Source organism: Chlorocebus sabaeus, chromosome 16 (assembly GCF_047675955.1).
Source record: "Chlorocebus sabaeus isolate Y175 chromosome 16, mChlSab1.0.hap1, whole genome shotgun sequence".
Lineage (NCBI taxonomy): Eukaryota > Metazoa > Chordata > Mammalia > Primates > Cercopithecidae > Chlorocebus > Chlorocebus sabaeus.
Genome location: NC_132919.1, coordinates 73,626,751 through 73,643,127, shown reverse-complemented (window position 1 = coordinate 73,643,127; position 16,377 = coordinate 73,626,751). Strand labels below are relative to the sequence as shown.

At 46.2% G+C, this 16,377-nt stretch overlaps 1 protein-coding gene across 1 annotated transcript in view; it reads right to left on the bottom strand.

The window, feature by feature from the left end:
* KPNB1 (karyopherin subunit beta 1) overlaps nt 1-9,414 on the bottom strand; it is a 35,846-nt gene extending 26,432 nt beyond the window's left edge. The window contains exons 1-5 of the mRNA XM_008012949.3: nt 9,049-9,414; nt 8,884-8,942; nt 6,465-6,647; nt 1,515-1,715; nt 303-455 (exon numbers count right to left, since the gene is read on the bottom strand). Of these exons, the coding sequence (XP_008011140.1) occupies nt 303-455; nt 1,515-1,715; nt 6,465-6,647; nt 8,884-8,942; nt 9,049-9,088 (636 nt within the window). The 5' untranslated portion in view covers nt 9,089-9,414. The remainder of the gene's footprint in view (nt 1-302; nt 456-1,514; nt 1,716-6,464; nt 6,648-8,883; nt 8,943-9,048) is intronic.
* Between the last annotated feature and the right edge of the window lie 6,963 nt (nt 9,415-16,377).

The window sequence follows — 16,377 nt, the reverse complement described above, 5'->3', positions numbered from 1 at the left end:
GAGTACAAGTATGCACCACCATGCCCTATAATTTAAAAAAACCCAACAACATTCCACACTTCGGACTGCAAAAGGAAAAACCTAAGCTTAGAAACACTTTATTTCCAAAAGCATGATGAGAAATGGCAAACACTCCATGGGCATATCTCACACAATACAAACTGGACTAAACTGGAAACAAATACTTTTAAGTAGGTGGTACTTTCTAAATCATAAACTTAAGAAAACAAAACAAAAAACTTACATTTAACTCCTTCATCCTTTACTGTCTGAATCTATACCATATTGTGAACAAAACTTACCTCTTTATCAAAGTTTGCTTTGGTGAACTCCAATGAGTTCAGGAGTGCATTAGTAGCAGCTAGCTTCACATTATTACTAGGCTCTTCTTTCCTCATCCCCTGGATTATGGCAGTCAGAATCTCATTGGATTTATCTTGTAGCTGCTCTGGGTCCTGTAACAAGCAAAGAAGTGCAATGAATATATAGTCGGCCCTCTGCAGCCATGGGTTACACATCTGTGGACTCAAGCAACTATGGATTGAAAATATTTAGAGAAAAAAAATGGATGGTTGCATCTGTACTGCACCAAAAGGTGCGTGTACACCTTTTTTTCTTGTCATCATTCCCTTAATACAGTATACCAACAATTAATATAGCATTTACATTGAATTAGGTATTGTGAGTATTCTAGAGATGATTTAAAGTATAAAGTATATGGGAGGATGTGCATAGGTTATATGCAGAAACTATACCATTTTATATAACAGACTTGAACATCTGAGGATTTTGGTACCTGAGGAAGGTGTTGGAATCAATCCACCCCAGAAGACTGCCATAAGGAGCTAAAATATTAGCTTTTTTCCCCCTTCTGTGCAAATGGAGATGGCAGTCTGTTGGTGTTTTCCAGGCCATCTGTACTCTACAGTAAAGCTTCAGGACATTTAAGGGCCAAGGCCAAGAATCAACACCTGGGCACATCTAGGGAGTCTAAGTCCAGGTCAAGTGCTGTGGGCTCCTGTGTTTTATAAAGTCTATATATTAAAATAGACACCAAGAGTAGTAACCTCATCAGGAACAACAGTGCTGGGAGGGCTGCATCTAAAATACCTTGTCTCCAGTAGCTAAACCAACTACATCAAGTGTTGGCAAAACTTTCCGTAATGTAGTAAATTAAAATGCACCACAACAATCATGGTACATTCAGGATCTTAAGAAAAAGGATTGGTCAGGGATGCTCCAAATAAGAATATCCTCATTTTGTAAGTCTAGAATCTAAGACTCTTCAAACATGGACTTTTGTTTTCAGTTTGCGATCAAGTTTCTTAACTTTAGGGCATGATTAGTAATGTGAAGACAGAGGCCTAGGGGAAATAAATCAGTCTTACTTTCAAAACACTGTGCAATTTAGCTTGGCTTTCTTCGTGATTCAATAAGGTAGTACCAGTATCATTCATGTCACAGCTAGAGGCAATCAGAGGTATATAAACCAGATACATTAGGCAAGCACTTACTATATCTTGGCAAATATAACCGATAGCTTCCAATGTCGACTCCTTCATGTGCTCTGTGCTGTTGGGGTTTGTGACATTGGCCACCAGCTGAGGAATGAGTTCTGGCCACTGGTTTACTGGGATCTCTGCACAAGCAATACCAGCCACACACTGTGAGGCAGAACTAGGCCGGTAAGTTTCTGTGCCCAATGTCTGCAAAACCTGCACCAAAAGAGACAAAAGATACAAATTTCTAACACTATTTGACCACATTTTGCCCACCACACTTCTTATATTAGTGTCTCTGAATTCTTCCTTTTTTTTTTTTCTTTTTTAAGATAGGGTCTCACTCTATTGCCCGGATTGGAGTGCAGTGGCACCGTCACAGCTCACCGTAGCCTCACCTCTATGGTGCAATCTATCCTCCCGCCTCAGCCTCCTGAGTACCTGAACTACAGAGGTGGATATGCAGACACACCCAGCTATTTTTTGTAGAGACAGGGCATCACCATATTGTCCAGGCTCTTAAAAAAAAAAAAAAAAAAAAAGGAAATACAAGGCCTTACTCTGTTGTCCATGGTGGAGTGCAGTAGCATAACCATAGTGCAGTGGCACAACGATACTGCAGCCTCGACCTCCCAGGCCTCCCCAAGTAGCTTAGACTTGCAGGCACGTGCCATCCCACCTAGCTAACTTTTTTGGATTTTTAGTAGAGATGGGGGTCTCCCTATGTTGCCGAGGCTGGTCTCAAATTCCTGGCTTCCCAAAGTGCTAGGATTACAGGTGTGAGCCACTGCGCCCAGGCAGCTGTCTCAGAATTCTTTTTTTTTTTTTTTTTGAGACAAAGTCTCGCTCTTGTCCCCCAGGCTAGAGCGTGATGGCGCAATCTTGGCTCACTGCAACCTCCGCCTCCCGGGTTCGAGAGATTCTCCTGCCTTAGCACCTCCTGCCAAGTAGCTGGGATTACAGGTGCCTGCCACCACGCCCAGCTAGTTTTTGTATTTTTAGTAGACGGGGTTTCACCATGTTGGCCAGGCTGGTCTCGAACTCCTGACCTCAGGTGATCCACCCACCTCGGCCTACCAAAGTGCTGGGATTACAGGCATGAGCCACCGTGCCTGGCCTCAGAATTCTTATCTATAATATAGAGAAGCAGAAAAGGCTGTCAGAAAAATCCAGCACAGTAGCAACATCAGCATAATCAACACTGCCCCAGAACCTAGAAATAAAACCAGTCATCCCCTGCTTCCAAAAGGAATTCTCCAAAATAACACAGCTCACTTCAACCTTCAACACAAGATGGGAAACCAGAAGTTACAAGGGGAGGTAGCAGTAAATGGCAAAGGAGAGAGATGGGGACAAAACTCATCTTCCAGGCTCATTGTTGCTTTTATAACAATAACAACCTCATTTTGTGGACAGACATGGACACTAGAATGAAGCTAGTTCTGGGGCCTTCAGGTGGGTCTGATTCACAGTAGATCACTGTCTAACCTGATTCAAGGAGATCTCACTCATGAGACGTGGGCTGAAACAAAACGTTTTCCTTCTAATCACTGACAACCCAGCACTCTGGGTGACTTACATAGAAAGGTCTTGGTCAAGTAACAACATCACTAAATACAAAAACAAAGTTGCTGATGTTAATAACACCCATGAACTTATCTTTATACAACTTCCAATTTGAAAGGATTTGTTCTGTTTGCCCAAGAATCAAAGAACTGTTCTCTCTACCACTGATAGAATCTAGCCAGATGTCAAAACAAGATCCACTTGTCATTAAACATGTCTCGCTTGACATGGTAACCACACCACCATTTATGTAAAGGGTAATGGCACAGGTATGACAAAAGATGAAGTCACAATTGACCGAGAGTTAATCATTACCATGATCAGCTAATTCAGTCAATGAACTCACTAAGAATCACCAGTCCACTCAAAGGCAAACAGTTAACTGTTCTGGCATGAATACGGGACAAAGAATAGCTGCCAGATATTCAGACCAGCTCTGCTGACTGGGTTGGATCACTTAGTATCCTGCTTTGCAGCAGCTAGTACCAATAATGAACTCCCCTTTTCCTTCTTATATGGTATATCATCATCCCTGGCCCCCACCCCCATCCGCTCTACCCAACACTAAACAGTTCTGATTCATGTTGAATGAAAGGCTTTGCTCTGGAGGACCAGCAGAGCTAGAACGGACAAAAACTGTATGTCAAAGACATGAGGGAACAAGGGGGAAAAACAAGGTGAATTGTCCAAAATGCCAGAGGCTGAATGGATATTATTAACCCAAGTCCAGGGTGCCTTCACACCGCACTACATCATATCCTAGTACATATGTGGAGTGCACTGAATCCCATTCTACCTTTACCTTTTTCCTTTAGATTGCTTTCTGAAGACTCCATATTACTTGAGCTGATTAAGAAACTACAAATGTCCAACTCCTGGGTACTAAAAGTTTTCTGTTTAAACTAGAGGTAACCTTAATAGCAATATTCAATTATCAAAAAAGAGAAACTGGCTCAATTGTGCCCCAGTATCCAGATTTCAAAAAAGATCACTGACAGTGAAACTTAGTATTAATTATCAGTTGTGCTATGAAAGAGAAAAAGGCCAAGGTAACTGTTAGCTTTTTTTTCCCCCATGCCCAAGGGCTTAACCATGCCTATACAAATTATTATCTAGTATTTATTTATTTATTTTTAAGAAACGGAGTCTCACTCTGTCACTCAGCCTGGAATGCAATGGCACAAACTTAGCTCACCGCAATCTCCATCTCCCAGGGTCAAGCAATTCTCCTGTCTAAGCCTCCCGAGTAACTGGGACTACAGGTACCCCCTACCACAGCCAGCTAATTTTTGTATTTTTAGTAGAGACAGGGTTTCGCCATGCTGGCCAGGCTGGTCTCGAACTCCTGACCTCAGGTGATCCACCCGCCTCAGCCTCTCAAAGTGCTGGGATAACAGGCATGAGCCACTGCGCCCACTTGTTTTTTTTAAAGGTTGGTGTTAAGAGTGATGTGCCAAAAAATAAGCCAATTACAATTCCAATTACATCTTATCCCATTTACTAGTGTGTAATTTAAGATGAGAAACTGAATGGGCACTATCAGTATCGAGATTTCCAGTGATAGAATATACTTCCATTTATGTCACTTAGCTGAGAGAGAAGGAATTAAAATGTTATTATCACACAAGCAGACCCAACATGAATAGAAACAGCTCTACATATTCCAAAAAGATTTGAAACCAAGTTGGATTTAATAAGCTGGCTCCCTATCATGGGTATGCAAAATTGGTGACAGAAGGAGGTACACAACTAGATAGAGAAGTTGTTGCCTTACAGGGCACTACTTTACCTAACGCTGATATCTAGAACCAGGAATTAGCAAGTATGATGTGCATAACCACGACCTGCACAAGTGCATATGTAGGAATTCCCTACTAGTTTCCACTCAGATACCAAGGACAAAATGATGATTGCACAGGTATTTAACTCACTCCTCTGTGTGCCTTACCCATGTCAGACAGATCACTAAAGAACTTAATTTAAAAACAACAGCCAGGCGAAGTGGCTCACGCCTGTAATCCCAGTACTTTGGGAAGACAGGCAGGCAGATCATCAGAGGTCAGGAGTTCAAGACCAGCCTGGCCAACACGGTGAAACCCCATCTCTACTAAAAATACAAAAATTAATTAGCCAGCCTAGTGGCGTACAACTGTAATCCCGGCTACTCAGGAGGCTGGGGCAGGAGAATCACTTGAACCCAGGAGGTGGAGGTTGCAGTGAGCCGAGATTGCGCCATTGCACTCCAGCCTGGGCAACAGAGCAAGACTCCCTCTCAAAAAATACAAACAAACAAGCAAAAAAACAAAACAAAACACCAGTTCATATATTCTGAGTCCTTTGCTTCACTTAGAACTATGAATTTCTAATTCAACAAGACAGTAACAAGAATGTCATGATTCAAAATTCATCACCTTTTCTCCCCAAAATTCATCCCACTCTAAATGCCCTGGGAAAAAAGTCAAGTGTTTCTGAAGAAAGATTTTTTATAATTGGCTAAGTAGATAAAACACCATTAATGTCACACTCCTATTTCACAAACTCTTTGGGCCTCCAAGGCCCAAGAGATCATGTAACTTTCCTTCTGACTCCACATAGTGCCATGCTAAACCACCAAAGATTGAGATTTAAACAGCAGAAGTTCAACAAGAGCCAGGTGCTGGTTGACTGGATAATCACTTGGGGAGACAGTTTAAAAAACATCCCTTGGCCAGGCACAGTGGCTCACGCCTGTAATCCCAGCACTTTGGGAGGCCGAGGCAGATGGATCATGAGGTCAGGAGTTCAAGACCACTCTAGCCAAGATGGTGAACCCCCGTCTCTACTAAAAATACAAAAATTAGCTGGGCGTGGTAGACAGGTGCCTGTAATCCCAGCTACTTGGGAGGCTGAGGCAGAGAACTTCTTGAACCCGGGAGGCGGAGGTTGCAGTGAGCCAAGATCATGCCATTGCACTCCAGCCTGGGCAACAGAGCAAGACTCCGTCTCCAAAAAAAAAAAAAAAAAGTGCCTGAGCTGTATTCCAGAAGTACCAAATCAGAATTTCTGGAGAGTTTGGAAATACATATTAACAAATTCCCTAAGTGATGTGGGTATACAGCACCAATTTATACACTACTCCCATTTGTCAAACAGATTTTTACAAATTATGACACACAATTAAAGTTTCCCAAGCTGCTGCAGCCTACCTCAATCATCTAAAAAGAATTCCAATCCATCAATGGGAATGGACAAGCTGTGTTGAGAAAGATTTAAGACAAACACAATTTTTATCTTTAGGTGAAGTTCAGGTCCCAGAAACCTATCACACTGTCAGCTCTATCCCATGCAAATAGCAAAAGATCTGAGAAAGCAATTTCTTGTTCTCTAGGCAATATAACCAAACAGATGAGTGTTACTCACATAGTTCTTGACTTCTCGTCGAGCATTAGCATCAATAGCAAGCCACCTCTGCTGATATTGTGCCTTGATATCTGGATCTTTAGATGTCAAAGAGTTCTTGATTTGTAGACCAGCTGCAACTCTGGCAACCTGACTATTTCCTGGATTTGCCAGCACTCTGGACAGTTCCACAAGGAAAGTGGGCTGTTAAGGGAAGATAAATTTGTAAATAAAATTATCTTAGGAATTTCCACAACTGAGAATAATTTATGGAGCACTGAACCACCAGAGGAGAGGCGGGGTTGGGGGGGAAACTAATGTCTAATTTTTTTTTGGTATATCATAAGCATCTCAGGAAACCACAAAATACCTACTACAAGACTTCTATAAAAATGTTACTTAGCAGGAGGTCTTCCACTTTTCTCATGGAGCCTAGCACTTAATGAGGAATTGCAGATTTTCCTATCAAAATCATTCCTAGTACCCAAATTGTCACGTTATACCCCCTGAATTGCAAGGTTTTAGAGTATGGTAGTAGTCAGTCTTCTGTGTATACTGAGGTGTCCCAAGAATTCTTAATAATGTCTGGTACTTGAATGAATGGCTGTTACAATGTGGGTAGAAAATAAAACTGTTTATCTAAATTTCAAAAACCTTGGTCCCAAAAGAATGATCTAACTTTCCATCTCATGGCAGCAGCAGGGTAGCTTTTCATCCCATGGAAGGAGGTGATCTTTTATGAGAGAGGGAAATACAGATAAGCCTAAACAAACTTAGGAGCCTCATCCTCCGTTTTATTTGTGGGCACTCAGCAAAAAGGGAACAACGAAAAAAGCGGATTTATAAGGAAAAGTGGTAAGATATTTAGAAATAGGGAAAAAGTGAAAGAAAAAAATGTTCAGGCAAGCTGTTCAAGAAAAATAACTTTGTATCTAATAATCAACAATTACTTGCTCCTATACATTTGGACTTTAGTTGAGGAATACAGTGGATCCCTGAAAAGCATGTTCTTTTTTAACCTTTTGTAATCCACAGGCCTCAAAAACTACTCCCTTTGTTTAAAAATTTAACACACACACCTTTCTCTCCAGCAAAAAAACCGTGCCCAAACAGCAAAGTTAGCAGGAAAAGCCAAAAGCAGATACATTTTTCTTACTGCTAACAAGTTCTGCAATCACAGCAGAAGATAATTCTTAAAAGTTTTATTAATTATGTACCACTAAAGAATGTTAAGAATGTTAGAAATAAGATAAAAAGCTTCTTGCAAAATTAGCAAAAGCAGAAACAGGAATAATACCCTAAATGGAATTATCAGCCTATACTAGTGGAAAAATCTCTTCTAGGAAAGGATAAACAGGTTAGTTGTAAAAATTGGCACATATGAAGAACAAAAAAAAAATCATTCAAAGGCAGTCTGTATAAAATAAGCCTTGTCACTTTGTTGATGTTGACATTTTGCCTATATAACACAAAGAAACACATATGGTTACAATGTTATTCAGACTTATTTCCTATTACTTTTCTCAAAGATGTCAAGCATCATCCAATCCTTCGCTCTGACCCCATCTCCCAATAGGAGATGGACACCAAAGAGAAACTTAACTGGCATCTAGGCTGTTTCAACCAATCCATCCCACATTTTTATACAAAGGACCAGTCTCTAGTGGACTTAGCTTCATTTTCTCCGGACCCCTTAAATTTTAAAATATGAAAAACGAGTAACTTTCCTCTGTGATTTCATCAGGAAACAGGCCCGATCTCAAAGATGAGCCTCAGACTGTTGTCTGGGTGCAGATCCCTAGTGATTAGGTTTCTATTCATCCAGGTCAGAAGGAAAGGAAAAAAAAAAAAAAAGGAAGAAAAAGAAAATACCCCGAGAGGAATAACCGGGCAGAAGAGCGAAAAATATTAGTGGAAATGGGTTAAGAGGCAGTCGGGTGCCAGGCCTGGCCATAAGCACAGACCAAGATAGCGAGGACAGGGCAGAGCTCTAGGAAATAGGTGGGGAGAGCCACAGGGGCCACGGGACAGGAAGGATAAGCCGGCCGGGGTCAGACAGGGAGGGCAACCGGGCCCAGAGCTTCCACATGGCCCCTAGGCCTGACTCCCCCACCCCCACCTCTGCTGAACACGCAGCGCCGCGCAACCTAACTTCCCTTCCCTCCCTCTTTCTCCCTCCCGCTGCACCGCCGCCCTCAGGCCGCGCAATGATTGGGCGACAGGCAGCCCGGCGCGCCGCGCCATTGGCCAGTCGCGGGGCCCGGGGCGGGACACACCCACCGGCTTCCCGATGGCGGGGTTAGGTTGGACCGGGTTGGGGGGGAGGGGGACGGGATGGGGCGGGGTAGGTTCCCGAGGCCTGGGCCTCCCGGAGGGCGGGAAGGCCCCGCACGCAGGGGATGGGGACGCGGCGGAATGGGCGCGGCGGGGTAGCACGCACCAGGTTCTCCACGGCCGCACGCTCCAGGAACTTCTGCGCCGCTTCCAGCTCCAGCCGATCTGGGGGGAGGAAAGTGGGAGACGGAGCGGGGTCAGAGGGGCCGGGCCTCCCCTCCCCTCCCCCACCCCAATCACCTCAGCCCGACCCCCGGCTCCTGCGTCCTACCGGGAGACACGGTCTTCTCGAGGATGGTGATCAGCTCCATGGCGGAGGTGGCGACGGCGGCGACTCCTCCTAAGACGACGGCCCGGCCTTTCGGGCGGCGGCTCGAACTGGGGATGGGGGTTGGGGGTCGGGTGGGAAGGGAGGGTGGGGTGGGGGGCGGGGGTCACCACAAGCCCATTCACCGGCTCTTTCTGGGTAGTCGCTCCGGCTCCCCTTAGTCTCCTCTTCTCTTACTTCCTCCCTCCGAATGGGCTGCTGGCAGCGGGGGAGGGACCCCGGGGGCAGCTCAGAGCGCGCTGGTGCTCGGGAGGCGGAGGGAGAAAGAAGGAAGAGAAGCTGTGAGTGAGAGGCGGCGCGCAGGGAGGGAGCGAGGGCGGGAGGAAGGCGGAGGGATATTCGGGCCGGACCTCGCCGCGGCGGCGCCGCGCTCCACGGCGATTGGCCGCTGTTCTGGCCACGCGGAATCCCCAATTGGCCAGGCGCTCAGCATCGAAAGGCCGCCTTTCGCCCATTCGCCTGCTGGTTTCAAGGCCCGGGGTGGCTGGGCGGGCAGGGGAATGGAGCGCCCTAATTGGCCGAGGGGAGGGAGATTGGGATGGGGTCGGAGAGAGCCCGCCGCTGATTGGGTGGGCTTGGTAAAGGCCTTGAGCTCAGACCGGCTGAGCGCCGAGGAGGGTGGACCGAAGGCACGACTCGGAGCCTGCGCGATTGGCTGGGATAGTGGGCGTTGATAGGATAGGGTGCCTGGGAGAACTGGGGAGAGGAGTTCGGGGTCGGGGCGCGGGAAGGCGGGAGGCGCCCCGCTGCCCTAGGAGCCCGGCGCGGGGCACGATGGGACGCCCCCGGGAAGAGGCGGAGCTGGGTTCGACCGCTGGGGCTGCGGTTGGGTAAGCGCCGTCGCTCCGAGGGGCGTGTTGAGCGAGGCTTTCGCGGGCGTGAGCGGGGGAGGGGGGACCGTTGAAGTCCTGCGCCGCGCCCGCAGGAAGCTGCTTTAATGGCTAGGTCGGCTTGGTACCCTGCTCTTGACTGGGACGGATCCGTAAGGCCATGTGGCTCCACTTGAAATGTGTAGATGTGGAAACTGAAGCCCAGAGAGGGTATGGAACTTGCCCAAAGTCACACAGCCGGTTAGTGGCTTGGTAAGGAATGGGTTCAGGAGCCTAGAGGGTATGGAACTTGTCCAAGGTCGTACAGCTGGTTAGTGGCTTGATAAGCTCAAGCTTTCCTGACTGCCGTTGTCCCTACAAGCAGCTTTCTCTCCAAGGAGTCCCCTAGGCCTGCTTATATAGGGCTTGAGACCTGTACTAAGTCTGACTTGCTTAGGGGTGAGCTAAGGGAATCCTACACATAGACACCCCATCCTTGACAGAATGGAAATGCTTCACCCTGTAAAGGCTCAACCTCGAACCAGAAAGAATGTGTGTACAGGCATAAAGGATCGTGGTTCTTGACCTGTTTTAGTTCTGAACTCCTGAAGAAACTCATGAATGCCTTTTCTTAGCAAAATGCATATAAAGAAAATGTGGGCCGGGTGCGGTGGCTGATGCCTGTAATCCCAGCACTTTGGGAGGCCGAGCGGGGCGGATCACGAGTCAAGAGATGGAGACCATCCTGGCCAACATGGTAAAACCCCGTCTCTACTAAAATACAAAAAAATAGCCCGGCGTGGTGGCGCATGCCTGTAGTCCCAGCTACTCCTGAGGCTGAGGCAGGACAATCTCTTGAACCCTGGAGGCAGAGGTTGCAGTGAGCCGATATCGCGCCACTGCAGTCCAGCCTGGCAACAGAGCGAGACTCCGTCTCAAAGAAAAGAAAAAAATGTGCATACAGTATCTTGACTTTCTTTGACATTGGTAAGTGGGCTGTAGGTTAAGAATTTTCGGCCGGGCGCGGTGGCTCAAGCCTGTAATCCCAGCACTTTGGGAGGCCGAGACGGGCGGATCACGAGGTCAGGAGATCAAGACCATCCTGGCTAACCCGATGAAACCCCGTCTCTACTAAAAAATACAAAAATCTAGCCGGGCGTGGTGGCGGCGCCTGTAGTCCCAGCTACTCGGGAGGCTGAGGCAGGAGAATGGCGTGAACCCAGGAGGCGGAGCTTGCAGTGAGCTGAGATCCGGCCACTGCACTCCAGCCTGGGCGACAGAGCGAGACTCCGTCTCAAAAAAAAAAAAAAAAAAAGAATTTCCTAGGCTGGGAGCAGTGGCTCAGACCTGTAATCCCAGGACTTTGGGAGAATCGCTTGAGCCCAGGAGTTCAAGACTAAGCTGGACAACGTAGCGAGATCCTGTCTCTTTTAAAAAATAAAGATTTTTAAAATGATAAAGGAAAAGTGTAATAATGGGGCCAGGCGCAGTTGCTCATGCCTGTAATCCCAGCACTTTGGGAGGCCGAGGCGGGCGGACTTGAGGTCAGGAGTTCGAGACCAGTCTGGCCAACATGGTGAAACCCTGTCTCTACTACAAAATACAAAAAAAATACAAAAAAAAAAAAAAAAAAAGCTAGCCGAGCATGGTGGCGCACGCCTGTAATCCCAGCTCTTTGGGAGGCTGAGATGGGAGAATCTCTGGAACCCAGGAGGTGGAGGTTGCAGTGAGCTGAGACTTCACTACTGCACTCCAGCCTGGACGACAGTAAGACTCTCAAAAAAAATAAAAAATAAATGGGAACAAAGAATTTCTTGAATTGTTTCGTTTTCACAGTACTGGTATAGGGGTAATTGGATGTAGCAGTTCATAGAGCTCTTTAACATATGACTTGAGCTTGTGAGGTAATTGCCCTGCACTAGCCACACTGGGAAAACCTGGGAGGAAGTCTGACTTTGCTGAAGGGTTTCACAAAGAATTGGGAAAGCTTGGCGAACTCTTTGTTAAAAGAGGAAGAAATGGTCTTTCTCTGCTAGAGATATCTTTGCAGTTTTGAAGCTAAAAATGTAGGGACACCGTTCCTCATACCATACTGTGACTAGTGGATTTCCCATGGCTTAGCAGTTCCCTAACCCCAGCCTTTTGCTTCATCTATTGACTGTGGAAGAACTGCCCTGTGTAACTTTGTTATAAATCTGTGAAGATTGGGCCCGGCGTGGTGGGTCACGCCTGTAATCCCAGCACTTTGGGAGGCTGAGGTGGGCAGATCACCTGAGGTCAGGAGTTAGAGACCAGCTTGGCCAACACGGTGAAACCCTGTCTCTACTAAAATACAAAATTAGCTGGGCGTGGTGGTGGGCACCTGTAATCAATCCCAGCTACTCAGTAGGCTGAGGCAGGAGAATTGCTTGAATCCGTGAGGCAGAGGTTGTAGTGAGCCAAGATTGTATCACTGCACTCCAGCCTGGGTGACAGAGCAAGACTCCATCTCAAAAAAAAAAACAAAACAAAACACTGCATTCCCACCTGGATGCCAGGGCAAGACTCTATCTCAAAAAAAAAAAAAAAAAAAAAAAGAAATCAATGAAGATTTGCCATGCATGGTGGCTCACGCCTGTAATCACAGTACTTTGGGAGGCTGAGGCTGGAGGATCACTTGAGCCCAGGAGTTTGAGGCCAGCCTGGCCAACATGGTGAAACCCTGTCTGTACTAAAAATACAAAAATTAGCCGGGTGTGGTGGCAGGAGCTTGTAATCCTAGCTACTCGGGAGGCTGAGGCAGGAGAATCACTTGAACCCAGAAGTCAGAGGTTGCAGTGAGCCGAGATTGTGCCACTGCACTCCAGCCTGGGCGACAGTGAGACTGCCCCCCCCCCCCCGCAAAAAAGTCAATGAAGATTAAGTAAGATGACATCTGTGAAAATCCTGGAATTGTCCTTACGTGAGTTACCTACACTACAAATTATCCATAATTTGTTTCACTCAGGCTAACTTTCCCCTGCTCTCCAGCAGTTTGCTAGGCTACCTCTGTCTCAACATCAGTCATGATGATACCAGTGAGGGCAAATGGATTTTTGAGACAGAGTCTTCGCTCTGTCACACGGGCTGGAGTGCAGTGGTGCCATCTCGGCTCACTGCAACCTCTGCCTCCTGGGTTCAAGCAGTTCTCCTTTGCCCTTAGAATATAGACAAAACCACTTGCATGTCAGGCAAAGTCTTATATGGTCTTGCCTCCACTCAACACCAGCTTGACTCACTCCCTTGTTCTCCCAAGTAGCTAGGATTACAGGTGCCCACCACCACATCCAGCTAATTTTTTTTTGTATTTCAGATGGGGTTTCACCATGTTGGCCAGGCTGACTTCAAACTCCTAACTTCAAGTGATCCACCCGCCTTGGCCTCCCAAAGTGCTGGGATTACAGGTGTGAGTCACCGCGCCCAACCTATACAATTTTGAAAAAGGCAGGCATGGTGGCATGTACTTCAGGAGGGTGAGGCAGGAGTGTTACTTGAGGTCAGGAGTTCAAGGCTTCAGTGACCTATGATCCTGCACTCCAGCCTGGGTGACAGCTGGACCCTGTGGCTGAAGTAAAATGCTGGGAAAATGAAAGTTTTGCAGCAAAGTTCCAATCGAACATAAAATCCTTACCGAAATCAAAATGAACTGACTTTAGTTGAACTAAAGTTACTGATGATGCTGTTTAGTTCCCATCAAAAGTACATTCAGTAAATGCTGGTGAGGTACTGGAGCTTGAGTGATGAGCACAGACTCCAGAAATTGAGTGCCTGAGTTCCTATCCCAGCTCTACCACTTCTTAGTTTGTGAGTTAACTTTCCTCAATGTAAAATGGGACTATTAATTGTCCTTACTATGTAGGGACAAATGGGGAGGTCCTAAGTGAGTTAAGACCTGGTGAATGGGCTGAGTGCAGTGGCTCATGCCTATAATCACAGTGCTTTGGGAGGCTGAGGCTGGAGGATCACTTGAGCCCAGGAGTTTGAGGCCAGCCTGGCCAACATGGTGAAACCTCATCTGTACTTAATACAAAAATTAGCTGGGCCTGGTGGCAAGAGCCTATAATCCCAGCTACTTGGGAGGCTGAGGCAGGAGAATCACTTGAACCCAGGAGGTGGAGATTGCAGCAAGCCGAGATCACACCACTGCACTCCAGACTGGGTAACGCAGCTCAAAAAAAAGAAAAAGAAAAATATGGCAGCTTTAATTTTAATTTTTTTTAAAGAAAAAATAAAAGACTTGGTGAATGCCAGTCTAGCATGGCTATTATCTACTTACCATGTATTTTATGCTAAGTGAGTGGTCCTTGGTCTGTTAAGGAAGATAGACTTTAATCATTTTATCTCTCAAACATGTAAAGTTGTAAAAGTGACATATGGCAAGGAAGGTTCCAGTCAGGGAGTTCAGGGAAAGCTTAGCTGAGGAAGGGAAGAGAGTCACTCAGGTGAAGAAGAGAGGAATAGTGTGTATGGAGGCTCTGTGGTGGGAAGGAGCTTGGGGATTACAACTGCAAGAATGCCAGTGTCCCCAAAACAGAGAACAAGGAATTGAGTTGAGCTAGTGTTGAGTGGAAGCAAGACCACAAGACCTTCCCTGCCATGCAAGTGGTTTTGTCTATATCCTAAGAGCAAAGGGGAGCTATTGAAAGGTTTTAAGAAGGATGGTCATTACAATGTAGAGATTGGATGGGAAGGGGAAAGAGTAGATGCAGGGAGACCAGTTAGGAGGCCATTGCAGTAATCACATAAGACATGATACTTGTGAAAAGGAGAAGGGTGGAAGTAGTGGTGGAAACACAGAGATAGCAAAATTAATTGAGCTTGGTGATTTTTGTTTGTTTGTTTGTTTTGACACAGGATCTCACTTTGTCAGCCAGGCTAGAGTGCAGTGGCATGAAGAACTTTGTGATTGATTGAAAGAAGAGGGAAGTGTCCACTGGTCCCTACTAGGTTTCTGGCTTGCACTGTGAAATAGGTGGTGGTGCCACTTTGCAGTGTTTCCCAAGTGGGAGGAGTTGGTGGCCACATGGTTTAGTAGGGTGGGGAGGATTACACCGAGACTTGAAGTTGCATTTCCTTGAACTATCTATGGATTACATCAGGTTTTTTTTTTTAGACAGGGTCTTACACTGTCACCCAAGCCGGAATACAGTAGCGCAATCTCAGCTCACTACAGCCTCCACCACCTCTATTGAAGCTGGGACTACAGGCATGTGCCACCACACCCAGCTAATTTTTGTATTTTTTGTAGAGACATGGTCTTACCACATTGCCCAGGCTGTCTCGAACTCCTGAGCTCAAGCAGTTCACCTGACTCAGCCTCCTAAAGTGCTGAGATTACAGGTGTGAGTTACTGCGCCCGGATGCTTTCTTCTTTCTCAGCTTATCAAAGTAATGTATGTTCCTCACTGTAGAAATTTTGAAAAGGAATTCAGCAGAAACCACCTGCAACCTCAAATTATATCCACCATTAAAATATTGGCATATTTTCCCCAAAATAGTTCTATATTAAATGGAAACCAAACTATTCCTATGTATCATTTCTTGTTAACTCCAAAAAATGTCCTTTTAATAATTTTATTTGTTTGTTTGTTTGTTTGTTTGTTTATTTATTTATTTTATTTATTGAGACAGGATGTTGCTCTGTTGCCCAGGCTGAAATGCAATGGCATGATCTTGGCTCACTGCAGCCTCAACCTCCCGGGCTCAAATAATCCTCCTGCCTTAGCCTCCCAAAAAGCTGGTACTACAGGTGTGAGCCACTGCACCTGGCTAATTTTGTTCATTTTTTTGTAGAGACAGGGTCTCCCTGTGTTGCCCAGACAGGTCTTAAACTCCTGGGCTCAAGTGATCCTCCTGCCCCCGCCTCCCAAGATGCTGGGATTATAGACATGAGCCACCTTGCTCTGCTGTTTTAAGAATTTTTAGGCCGGGCGCAGTGGCTCACACCTGTAATCCCAGCACTTTGGGAGGCCGAGGCGGGTGGATCACCTGAGGTCAGGAGTTCGAGACCAGCCTGACCAACATGGAGAAACCTCGTCTCTACTAAAAATACAAAATTAGCTGGGCGTGGTGGCGCATGCCTATAATTCCAGCTACTAGGGAGGCTGAGGCAGGAGAATTGCTTGAGCCTGGGAGGCGGAGGTTGTGGTGAGCCGAGATCGTGCCATTGCACTCCAGCCTGGGCAACAAGAGTGAAACTCCGCCTCAAAAAAAAAAAAGAATTTTTAATTGACTCAACTCTTTATCAAGTTGCATTGAAAAGATAATATGAATTAAATATGTGTGAACTGGCCCCAGTACATTTTCACACTAGTAGTGCAATGCAGAAGTGAAGCCTTTTGACTTAACCTTTAAAAAAGGTACCTACTGGCTGGCCGGGCGCGGTGGCTCAAGCCTGTAATCCCAGCATTTTGGGAGGCCGAGACGGGCAGATCACGAGGTCAGG